This window comes from Dryobates pubescens, chromosome 21 (genome assembly GCF_014839835.1).
Source record: "Dryobates pubescens isolate bDryPub1 chromosome 21, bDryPub1.pri, whole genome shotgun sequence".
Taxonomy (NCBI): domain Eukaryota; kingdom Metazoa; phylum Chordata; class Aves; order Piciformes; family Picidae; genus Dryobates; species Dryobates pubescens.
In genome coordinates this window covers 2,638,610-2,651,074 of record NC_071632.1, presented here as the reverse complement: position 1 = coordinate 2,651,074, position 12,465 = coordinate 2,638,610, and the positions used below count along the sequence as shown (strand labels likewise).

General features: G+C 53.9%; 1 protein-coding gene across 1 annotated transcript in view; it reads left to right on the top strand.

Annotated features, from left to right (window-relative positions):
- Positions 1–2,205: 2,205 nt before the first annotated feature.
- Positions 2,206–12,465, top strand: part of NSUN6 (NOP2/Sun RNA methyltransferase 6) — a 30,233-nt gene continuing 19,973 nt past the window's right edge. The window contains exons 1-3 of the mRNA XM_009896167.2: positions 2,206–2,239; positions 4,338–4,432; positions 6,100–6,255. Of these exons, the coding sequence (XP_009894469.2) occupies positions 4,358–4,432; positions 6,100–6,255 (231 nt within the window). The 5' untranslated portion in view covers positions 2,206–2,239; positions 4,338–4,357. The remainder of the gene's footprint in view (positions 2,240–4,337; positions 4,433–6,099; positions 6,256–12,465) is intronic.

The window sequence follows — 12,465 nt, the reverse complement described above, 5'->3', positions numbered from 1 at the left end:
AAGAGACCAACCCCTTCCTGGCTACAACCACCTTTCAGGTAGTTGTAGAGGGCAATGAGGTCACCTCTGATGCTTCTCTTCTCCAGGCTAAACAATCCCAGCTCCCTCAGCCTCTCCTCACAGGGCTGTGCTCAAGGCCTCTCCCCAGCCTTGTTGCCCTTCTCTGGACACCTTCAAGTGTCTCGATGTCCTTTTTAAACTGAGGAGCCCAGAACTGGACACAGTACTCAAGGTACGGCCTAACCAATGCAGAGTACAGGGCACAATGACTTCCCTGCTCCTGCTGGCCACACTATTCCTGTTGCAGGCCAGGATGCCATTGGCCTCTTGGCCACCTGGGCACACTGCTGGCTCATGTTTAGGCAGCTGTCAATCAGCACCCCCAGGTCCCTCTCTGTTCTAAGTAGAAGTGGGGAGATTGAGATTGGCTGTGAGGAAGAAGTTGTTCCCCATGAGGGTGGTGAGAGCCTGGCACAGGTTGCCTAGGGAGGTGGTGGGAGCCTCCTGCCTGGAGGTATCTAAGGCCAAGCTGGATGCGGCTCTGAGCAACCTGCTGTAGTGTGAGGTGTCCCTGGCCATGGCAGGGGGGGTGGAACTGGATGGTCGTTGAGGTCTCTTCCAAGCCTGACAGTTCTATGATTCTATGACATGAGTCCCATTGAGGTCAGGCGACCGCGACCGCGATCACGACCAGGGCCGGTGGCTTCCCGGTCCCGCTTGCCGTGCCTGGCTCCCATAGTCACACCCTCGCCGGTACGGCGGCGCCCAGCCCCCGCCCTGCTCCCGGGGCGCAGGGGAGGAACTTCCTGCCCGGCCCCGGAGGAGGAGGGTCCGGGCTGCGCCGCGGCGGCAGGTGGGGAGGCGGCGGCGTGTTCTCGGGGGGCTGTCCGTGCGCTGCTGCGGGCCGGGGGCATGCGGCTCGGCCCCGCTGCTGCCTGCTCCGGCCCTTGTGGCGGCCCGGGGACTGTGTCTTCCCGGCCCCCGCCGGGTCTGCTGCTGGCGGCGGCGGCGGAGGCTGAGCCGCGCCGGCTCCCGGCTACCACAGGGCTTGGCTTGAGGGCCCCGGAGAGACTGCGGGGAGCTGACCGCCCCTGCACACGCGTGGGAGGTGTGGGGGCAAGAGAAAAGGAGAGAGTCTGATAACGCTCCCCACGGCAGCGAGCCGACGGAGTTTGTGCTGGTGTGGGAAGGGATGGGGAAAGGAGGTTTGGGTGCTCCATCGGCACCTCGGTGCTCACCGGCTGCTCATCGGCGTGCTTGTGAGCGCAGCTGGAGCGGAGCCCTGGGCCGGCATCGCAGCCCCCGCCGCAGCTCGCAGCAGAGGGACAGGGAGGTGGTGAACGCGGGAGACCTCAGGGGCTCTTTTCTGAGGCAGCTCCTTTCCTGGGGCAGGGTGTGCTGCACACCAGGTCTGTGAAAAAACAAACCACAAACCCAACGTCTTTTTTGTTTTGTTTCAAACCTGCCTCCACCTGGTTTTGTTCAATGCTTTTATTTAGAGAGGGACAGCCTCCCCCACAAGCATTTCTGCCAAGTCTGGCTTTATATTATCCTCTCCCACCTCAGCTGTGTGCTTCCATCCTGGAAGACTGCAGACTCTTTAGTTCTATGTTACTTGAAAGCCATTTCTTTCCAATGGGTGATCACCTCTCCCTGAACCTTTCCAAGCTTTGTATCCTTTCGGGGTGAAGGGAAGTGAACGATGCAGGTTGTGTGGCCGTGCTCTGAACCTCCACTTTGTATGGCTGTCAAATTTCCAGGCTGCTTGCAATGGTTTTATCCTTACAGCTGCTCTTTGTGACCGAGGAGTTGCTTCTCGTTTGTGTGTTGTTCCTCTCCCCGAGCTAAGCACAGGGACAGTGCTTTCTGCTCTAGGTCGTTGGGATGCGTGTGTTTGGGTCCACATGCATTGGAGTTGCTGTCACAGAGTAGTTCTTCTGCAGTAGCTTTTCCTGCCAGGCCCTAGGAACCAGTCAGAGCCAATTCTTAACTTCTGGTACACATCCACTGCTTTCCTAAAGTGTTGGTTGACCATGGTTAAAAGCACATCATGCTTGTGTAGCATCCACCCTGTCTGCATGGAGAGAAGTGACATCTCCTTGGTTTATTCTTGTTTTTCTTGAACATCTCTCCTATGAAGGAAGGCTGAGAGCCCTGAGGCTGTTTAGTCTGGAGAAGAGAAGGCTGAGAGTCATCTTATCAATGTCTACAAATACCTGAGTGTGGGTGTCAAGAAGGGGTGAGGCTCTTTTTAGTGGTGTCCTGTGATAGTGCAAGGGGCATTGGACACACACTGGAACCCAGGAAGTCTCACCTCATCCTGAGGAGAAACTTCTTATGGTGTGAGCGCTGGAGCCCTGGAGCAGGCTGCCCAGAGAGGTTGTGGAGACTTTCCAAACCCTCCTGGATGTGTTCCTGTGTGACCTGCCCTGGGTGACCCTGCTTTGGCAGGGAGGTTGGACTGGATGATTTCTGGAGGTCCTTTCCAACCCCTCCCATTCTGTGATTAGAAGGCTACCTCTAAAAATGAACAGATAGGATGATGTAATAGGAGGAGGGTCTGGAGGTGGGCCATGAAGATGATCAGAGGGCTGGAGAACCTCCCCTGTGGGGACAGTCTGAGAGAGTTGGGGATGTGCAGCCTGGAGAGAAGGCTCTGGGGAGTCCTTAGAGCAGCCTTGCAGTATTTGAAGGGTGCTAGGGCAGAGCTTGAGAGGTACTTTTGACAAAGACATGGAGTGACAGAAGAAGGTGCAATGGCTTCAAACTGGAAGAAGATGGATTTAGGTTAGACATAAGGAAGAAATTCTTCCCTGTGAGGGCTGGTAAGCCCCTGGAACAGGTTGCCCAGAGAAGTTGTGGAGGCTTCAAGCCTGGCAGTGTTGAAAGCCAGGTTAAATGAGGCCTTGATCAAGCTGGCCTAGAAGGAGGTGTCGCTGTCTGTGCCAGGGGGTTGCAACTGGACTGTCTTTAAAGTTGGGAGCAGATGTTGGTCAGTTAGAGGGCAGAAGGGCTCTGCAGAGGGACCTCGACCGACTGGACAGATGGGCAGAGGCCAACAGGATGGCATTTAACAAGTCCAAGTGCCAGGGGCTGCACTTTGGCCACAGCAACCCCAGGCAGAGCTACAGGCTGGGGGCAGAGTGGCTGAGAGCTGCCAGACAGAGAGGGACCTGGGGGTGCTGATTGACAGCTGCCTAAACACGAGCCAGCAGTGTGCCTAGGTGGCCAAGAAGGCCAATGGCATCCTGGCCTGCATCAGGAACAGTGTGGCCAGCAGGAGCAGGGAGGTCATTGTGCCCCTGTGCTATGCATTGGTTAGGCCACACCTTGAGTCCTGTGTCCAGTTCTGGGCCCCTCAGTTTAGGAAGGACATTGAGACACTTGAAGGTGTCCAGAGAAGGGCAACAAAGCTGGGGAGGGGTCTGGAGCACAGCCCTGTGAGGAGAGGCTGAGGGAGCTGGGGTTGCTTAGCCTGCAGAAGAGGAGGCTCAGGAGAGACCTCATTGCTGTCTCCAGCTCCCTGAAGGGAGGTTGTAGCCAGGTGGGGGTTGGTCTCTTCTCCCAGGCACCCAGCACCAGAACAAGAGGACACAGTCTCAAGCTGTGCCGGGGGAGGTTTAGGCTGGAGGTGAGGAGAAAGTTCTTCCCAGCAAGAGGAATTGGCCATTGGGATGTGCTGCCCAGGGAGGTGGTGGAGTCACCATCCCTGGAGGTGTTCAAGAGGGGATTGGATGTGGCACTTGGTGCCATGGTCTAGTCATGAGGTCTGTGGTGACAGGTTGGACTCGATGATCTTTGAGGTCTCTTCCAACCTTAGTGATACTGTGAGACTGTGATACTGTTGCTTCCAACCCAACCCTTTCTGTGATTGGAAGAACTTCAAAGATTGGACTTAGAGGAGTCAAAAATCAATTCTGTGTGGAGCCTTTGTGGGTAAATTCTAAGGTTAAAGAGCAAGTGCTCTCTAAGGACAGCTAGGGGAACCGCAGCCAGAAGGGATGGGGAGGTGGTGCCACTTTGTTCACCTTTCAAACAGTGCTGCAGCAGCCTTGGAAGGTATGGCTGGGAAGGATGTGCTAGGCAGGAAAGCAGCAGCCTCACTGTAAGGTGACTGCAGATGCTAAAGGTGCTAATCTGGAATGTAATTAACAGTGGTGACACAGCCATGTCCTGAGCAGTATTGGGAATGTTGAGTCCTGTAAAATTGCACTATTACAGAAGGATCAGAAACTGCAGCTTAGTTTGTGGGTGCAGCTTATGTTGCATTTATGAACTTAGCCAACATGATGAAAACCACTAACAAAATGTTTTCCTTCTTCCAATCCTTTTCCCAGCTGCTCAAAGCTGAAGGAAGATGTCTTTCTTCCCCAGAATCTCTTTCCAGCGGGAAGTTGAAGAGTACCTCACCAAAGTGTTCAGAAATAATGAGGTAAGTGAAGGAGCTACTGCTAATCACCAGCAAATAGTCCTTAACTGAGCAGGCCTTTGAGCTAATATTTTGTGTGAATACCTTACCAGAAGAAGGCTGGAGAACCCCTGCTGTGAGAGGCTCTGCCTGTCCAAGTTCCATGTTCCCTCAGCTGACCCTCAAATTGCTCTTGTCTTCACAACCCCTGTTCTGCTGTGGAGGGAGCATGTGTTAGGCATCAGAGCTTGTAATATTTCTTGCTATGAAGTGAAGAGAGGTGATTCTCCCCTCTACTCTGCTCTGGTGAGACCTCATCTGGAGCACTGGGTCCAGTTCTGGAGCCTCTGTGCCAGGAAGGATCTGGAGGTGCTGGAAGTGTCCAGAGAAGGGCCACGAGGAGGAGCAGAGGGCTGGAGCTGCTCTGCTCTGGAGACAGACTGAGAGAGTTGGGGTTGTGCAGGCTGGAGAGGAGAAGGCTTCCAGGAGACCTTGTGGTCTTCCAGGATCTGCAGGGGGCTCCAAGAAAGCTGAGGGTGTCAGGCAGTGATAGGACTGGGGGGAATGGAGCAAAACTAGAAGTGGGGAGATTGAGATTGGCTGTGAGGAAGAAGTTGTTCCCCATGAGGGTGGTGAGAGCCTGGCACAGGCTGCCCAGGGAGGTGGTGGAAGCCTCCTGCCTGGAGGTGTTTGCAGCCAGGCTGGATGTGGCTGTGAGCAACCTGCTGTGGTGTGAGGTGTCCCTGGCCATGGCAGGGGGTTGGAGCTGGCTGAGCCTTGAGGTCCCTTCCAAGCCTGGCAGTTCTGTGATTCTAAGAGATTTTCTTTATATTAGGCAGATTTTTTATGTAGTTCTACTTAAAATGTAAAATTGGTTTTTATGCCTGGTGGCTGCCCTTGCTGCAGCCTGTTAGCAGTGGTCTGGCTTGTTCTTCCAGCAAGTCCATTCCAAGAAATTTATGAGGATTCCATTGGAATTAGGCCTCCAGACATATCTTAGTGTTGCACACCCCAAGAGCATGTCCCTCCATTTCTACAGTGTGTTTAATCAGTTGTTTTTCTGCACTGAAGGAGGATCATGGGATGGTCAGTTAGAATCATCCAGTCCAACCATTCTCTTACTCTGCCAAGGCTGGGGCTAACCCATGGCCCTCAGCACCACATCTCTGCCTCTGGGAAACACCTCCAGGGATGGGCATTCAACCACCTCCCTGGGCAGCCTGTGCCAGTGCTTCAGAACCCTTTCAGGGAAGAAGTTACTTCTCATGTTCAACCTAAACTTCCCCTGGGGCAACTTGAGGCCATTTCCTCTCCCCCTATTGCTTACTAGGAAAAAGAGACCAAGCCCCACCTGGCTCCAGCTTCCTTTCAGGGAGTTGTAGAGAGCCAGAAGGTCTCCCTTCAGCATCCTCTTCTCCACACTAAACACTCCCAGGTCCTTCAGCTGCTCCTCCCCAGCCCTGTTCTCTAGCCCCTTCCCCAGCTTTGTTGCCCTTCTCTGGACCTGCTCCAGCACCTCAATGTTCTTGGTGTGAGGGACCCAAAACTGCACCCAGAGGTGTGGCCCCCCCAGTGCTGAGTACAGGGGGGGCAATCAATTCCCTAGTCCTGCTGGCCACACTATTTCTGATCCAGGCCAGAGGCTGCAGTGTGAATCTCTTCCATACAAAAACCTCTTCTTTCTCTTGCAGCTTATCACTGCTTTAGGTGCCCAGGAGGTGGAGTGTAAATACCAATCTCTGTTAAATCACCTGTCTCATCCACCCAGCTTCACAACTGTCAGAGTTAATACTCACCTGGCCTCAGTGAGAGAGGTGAAAAAACTGCTGTTTGAAGAGATCCAGAAGGTTTGTGCAATTCCTTTGTTGCAGCACAAAATAGCAGGATATGGCATCTTTTGCCTGAGCCTCAGAGCTTTGCATTACTGGAAACTGTTCCTTGACTTCATTCCTGGCCACTGGTATTAACATTATGAAATGATATTGATTTCCTTTCAGCATTCAATCTTAAGTGATTAAGAGTCATTGTCTAGCTGTGTTCCACATGTAATCTGTCCAAGAAAGGCAATAACAGATGGAAGAGGCAACCAACCAACCCTTCTTCACGTGGCAGAGCCAGACCTTAGCCAGGATTAGGGTAGGAAACACCATAAAGGCATTGTAGGCTGAGAGAGGATGGTAGAAAGAGATAAAAAGTGTAGCTCAGTGTGGTGTGTTGAGCATGGGCATTGAGAGGAGTGTGTCCAGCAGAGCCAGGGAGGTTCTCCTCTCTCTCTACTCTGCCATGGTGAGGCCCCACCTGGAATATTGCATCCAGTTCTGGGCTCTCCAGTTCAAGAGGGACAGGGATCTGCTTGAGAGAGTCCAAGGGAGGGCTGCAAGGATGCTGCAGGGACTGCAGCACTGCCTGGGGAGGAGAGGCTGAGAGCCCTGGGGCTGTTCAGTCTGGAGAGGAGAAGGCTGAGAGAGGATCTGATCAGTGTCTATCAATAGCTGAGGGCTGGGGGTCAGGAAGGAAGGGACTGGGACAGCCTCTGCTCACTTGTGCCTGGGATAGGACAAGGGCCAATGGATGGAAACTCCAGCATAGTAGGTTCCACCTCAACACAAGGAAGAACTTCTTTGAGCTCTGGAGCAGGCTGCCCAGAGAGGTTGTGGAGTCTCCTTCTCTGGAGCCTTTGCAGCCCTGTCTGGATGTGTTCCTGTGTGACCTGTGCTGGATTCTCTGCTCCTGCTCTGGCAGGGGGTTGGACTGGAGGATCTCCAGAGGTCCCTTCCAGCCCTTAACATCCTGTGATGTTTATTTAAGAGAAAAGGAGAATGGTTGGCTGGGTCATTGCTCAGCCTGGTCAGGAAAGTGAGAACATCTGCAGGTTGTAGAAACTGGGTGCAGAGCTCAGGAGCAGCCTCTTTTTGTGAATCTCTTTAATGTTTATGTATACATTCTCTGGATTTTTACTTGCCTTAATGAAGCATTCATTGATCTGGCAACATGTAAGCTGTTATGTTTAACAAGTAGATTAAAACTCTGCTAGAATCACAGAATGGTTGGAAAGGACCTCACAGATCATCTACTGCAGCCCCCCCTGCCATGGGCAGGGACACCTCTCTACTGGTTGCTCAGGGCTTCATCCAACCTGGCCTTCAACACCTCCAGGGAGAGGGTATCCACAGCCTCCCTGGGTAACCTGTTCCAGTGTCTCACCACCCTCATACTGAAGAACTTCTTTCTAAGATCCAGTTCCCAACATCCAGTCCTACTCTCCCTCAGCTTCAAACCATTCCCTCTTGTCCTGTCTCTGGACACCCTCAGGAAAAGTTCCTCTGCAGCCTTCCTGTAGGATCCCTTCAGGTCCTGGCAGGCAGCTCTAAGGTCCCCCTGGAGTCTTCATGTTTCCAGGCTGAACACCCCCAGCTCCCTCAGCCTGTGCTCACAGCAGAGCTGCTCCAGCCCTTGGAGCATCTTGGTGGCCTCCTCTGGACTCACTCCACAGCTCTGTGTCCTTCTCCTGCTGGGGACACCAGAACTGGAGGCAGGATTGGAGGTGGGGGTCTCACAGATCCTCAGTGTCTAAAAAAGATCTGATTCTTTTAAGTCAATGCCAGTGGGTGTGCAGGGAGCTGTTTCCTGACAAGAGGCAAGAGATTTCTGGGATGCAGAGGCAGCTGACAGTATTGTGCTTGGTTGGAATGGTAATGAGTCAGGCTAACTTTAGGTTGATTGTAGATGGATATTGCAGAATGATCTTATGCTGCTGCAAGGGAAAATTCTTTGCTGAAACCTGACTTAAGAGTGGCTTTTCATAGCCTTGGCTTTTGAGTTGTGGTTGTTTTAGGCAAGGAAACCACATGACAGTTTGTAATAGACTCGTGGATTGATTTTACTAAGAGAAAATCCTTGTTTGTCAAACTAATCTATGGGTTGGGATGGTTGAAGGTTACCTTTGAGGGGATGCCATCTCTTTGAAGTCCAGGAACAGTTTTCAAAGGGCCAGCAGGCATTTCTTTGAACTATATATCCCAATCTAGTCCATGTGGTGGTGGTGTTAGGTCATAGGCTTCATCTCAGAAGTGTGATGAAGAGGTTATTAGTTTATTAGTATGAATTATGAAATATATAAATATTACTTTTATTAATAATGTAACTTATCAATAACCAATCAATCACTATTTTGTATCCATATTCTAGTGCCCAATTGTGAAATACACCCCATAAGTGCTTTAGTATTTACAATTTAGACCCAGAACAAGAGGACACAATCTCAAGCTGTGCCAGGGGAGGTTTAGGCTGGAGGTGAGGAGAAAGTTCTTCACTGAGAGAGTCTTTAGCCATTGGAATGTGCTGCCCAGGGAGGTGGTGGAGTCACCATCGCTGGAGGTGTTTAAGAGGGGATTGGACGTGGCACTTGGTGCCATGGTTTAGTCACGAGGTCTGTGGTGACAGGTTGGACTCGATGATCTTTGAGGTCTCTTCCAGCCTTGGTGATGCTGTGATTTACAGAATGCATTTCTATCAATATAGCGAAGGGTGCAGTTCCGCCGCTTGTCCACCAGGCGGCGACGCGACAGGACGCTGGCGGCTCTTCAGTCTATACAGAAGAGTATTACAGTGTCAGAGGCTTTGTCCCGGGTTAGAAGGCCAGGCAGATCCTCTCTTGCCTCCCACCAGGGCAGGAGAACGAGACTCACAGAAATGGATTGCAGAAGTGATGGAAAATTTAAATGGAGAAGCAGTGAAGTGTTTTCCAGAAGCTACAAGCACAGTGACTAAAAAGGTCCCAAAGCATACAGAGTCCCTCACAGCACACCCAGAAGCATCCCAGCATTTCCCTTCTCCCTACCTGAGGGTGCACCCAAAGCCCCCAGGGCTCTTTCCTCCCCCCCTCCACTGTTAGGCTAATCTCAGCTGGCCAGATCTGAGCTTGCCCTTCCCCCTTCTCCTCCTGGCATTAGGACTAGCCAGGCCCAGGAGGCCTTGAGATAACTTCCATTACCAGCTAGGGAGCATCTCCCATGGGAGCAGCAAGGGAAGACAGAGGAAGTGTGAGACCTTGCAGATGGGTTTATAGGGAGCAGGACATGATGGGTGTGCAATAGGCTATTCCCTGTGTGCAGCCACTGGGGCACCAGAGGTGTATCTTGTGTGGCAGCAGCAGGAGGCACCCGGCCTGAACTGGCAACGTTGTGCTCCCAGGCACGGGTGCTTTGAGCTGGGTGTTAGTGAGCGGACAGCAGGTGGGAGGTACAGTGTCCTTTGTAGCAAGCTTAGGTTGTGGCAGGCTGCTGCCGCCGCGGCTGGCTCCTGGGCTGGTCCGGACGGCGTCGGTGGGGGCAACCCTCTCCCTCGCACGGCAGCGGGGATGGGGCAGAACGTAGGCTGCCGGTAGCAGGCTCCCTTCGCAGGACTCGGGCGGCGCCCTCCGGACAGCAGGGAGCAGCCCCGCGGGGTCGGCCCGGCAGGGTCGTTAGTGCTGGCCCCTGGATGGGGTTGGCCCTCCTGGCAATGACCTTCAGGGCCGGTGAGGACGGCCGCAGGGAAGAGGCGCGGCTGCGCGGAGCGGCGGCTTCCCCTTTGCCTGGCTCGAAGGAGCCTTGGAGCGGCCCCGGCTGCGGAGCACAGGCGCAGGCCGTGCTCTGGGTTTGCCTGGGGGTCACCGGGCACGGGGCGGCGGCAGCGGCGGGGCCAGGCGGGCGTGCGGCCGGGCGCCGCTCCCGCTTTGCAGCAGCCGGTAGGCGCGGCTGCGGCTCGGCGCTCTGCCGCTTGAGGCTGAGGCAGGCGTGTGCGCTGCCGCACTGGCTTAGTCCCTGCCCCGGCAGCGGGGCAGATCTTGCCCTCGGGGGTCCGGGCCTCTTGAAGGCACGTCGGGCTCTTCCGACCGGCGAGCCTGGCAACGCAACGCTGTGGCTTCTCAGGCTCAGCGAAGGGCCCTGCTCTGCAGATACTCTCAGGGCTGAGGCTCGACGGGCCTGCCCGGCTGCTGGCTTCTCGTCTGGCAGAGGCTGCTAGATTGCTTGCAGGTGGGAGAGAGAAGACTTAAGAGCAATGGCTCAATAGCAAAGGCTGTGGCACGTAGGCAGAAGGCTTGGTAGCTCGAGCAAAGAGAGGACAAAGAGAAAGGGGGCAGCTTGTTCACAAGTTGGGGTAACACTTGCAGGTTTCTCGAGGCTGGGTTTGGCCAGTGGGCACTCTGACAACTGGCTTCAGCCCATAGAAAGCATGAAGCTAGAATCATGCCCATACTTGGCAGTAGCATCCCATGCCATGGGTGCATGAAGTTGTTTGTGCCACCTGGCTGCCACCTTGGCCTTTGTTCCCCTCAGGAAAGGAGGGGGATGTGTCCACACATGCTGGGGCAGGTTTCAGTATCTGGGGCATAATTCTGGGCATATGGTGCCTTCACCACAAGAGGTCTATTCCATCCCCAATAATTCTGAGGTTCTGTGAACTCAGCTCTCAGCAGCGCAGTAGAGAGCTCAGCTTCTCAGCTCTCTTCAATTAGTATCATAGAATCAGTCAGGGTTGGAAGGGACCACAAGGATCATCTAGTTCCAACCCCCCTGCCATGGGCAGGGACACCCCACACTAGATCAGCCTGGCCACAGCCTCATCCAGCCTGGCCCTAAACACCTCCAGGGACAGGGCCCCAACCACCTCCCTGGACAACCCATTCCAGGGCTTCACCACTCTCATGGGGAAGAACTTCCTCCTCACCTCCAGCCTGAATCTCCCCACCTCCAGCTTCATTCCATTCCCCCTAGTCCTATCACTCCCTGAGAGCCTGAGCAGTCCCTCCCCAGCCTTCTTGGAGCCCCCTTCAGACACTGGAAGGCCACAATGAGGTCACCTGGGAGCCTTCTCTTCTCCAGCCTGAACAGCCCCAACTCCTTCAGTCTGTCCTCACAGCAGAGCTGCTCCAGCCCTCTGCTCATCCTCCTGGCCCTTCTCTGGACACCTTCCAGCACCTCCAGATCTCTCTTATAATAGGGGCTCCAGAACTGGAGGCAGTACTCCAGGTGGGGTCTCCCCAGAGCTGAGCAGAGGGGGAGAATCCCCTCCCTTGCCCTGCTGGCCACACTTCTCTTGCTGCAGCCCAGGCTCTGGTTGGCTTTCTGGGCTGCAAGTGCACACTGAGAGCTCCTGGTGAGCTTCTCCTCCCCCAGCACCCCCAAGTCTCTCTCCTCAGGGCTGCTTTCCAGCCAGTCCCTGCCCAGCCTGCATTTGTGCCTGGGTTTGCCTCCACCCAGCTGCAGTTTAATTAGTTAAATGGAAGCTGCAAAGAGAAATTTGAAGTAAGAGAGGCAGTACATGAGTAGTGTTAAACAGTGGGGTTGTAATTAATGACATCAAAAAGGTAACACAGATGATACCCAAAATTCACTGCTGTTGTGACCTGATGACAGCTGGAGACAATCTCCTTCCAGAAGAAAACAAGAACCAGTGGTAAGGTTATGGGTGTCAGAACACTGAATCATGGCTTAGGTTGGAAGGGGCCTTGGAGGTCATCTGAGTCACTTGAAATCCTGTTGTGGCCTTGTTATTTATTAAATATTTAGTCTTTTACACCAGAGTTTCCCACACAAAGTGTGGCCTTACATTCTTAGAATCACAGAATCACAGAATCAACCAGGTTGGAAAAGACCTCAGAGATCATCAAGTCCAAGCTGTTACCTAATACCCAACACCTCCTGACAACTAAACCCTGGCTCCAAGTGCCACATCCAAGCCTTTCTTGAACACCTCCAGGGACGGTGACTCCACCACCTCCTGGGTAGCACATTCCAGTGGCCAGTTCCTCTGTCTGGGAAGAACTTTCTCCTCACCTCCAGCCTAAACCTCCCCTGGCACAGCTTGAGACTGTTCTGGTGCTGGCTGCCTGCCTGGGAGAAGAGACCAACCCCCACCTGGCTACAGCCTCCCTTCAGGGAGTTGTAGAGAGCAATGAGGTCTCCCCTGAGCCTCCTCTTCTCCAGGCTAAGCAACCCCAGCTTCCTCAGCCTCTCCTCACAGGGCTGTGCTCCAGACCCCTCCCCAGCTTTGTTGCCCTTCTCTGGACACCT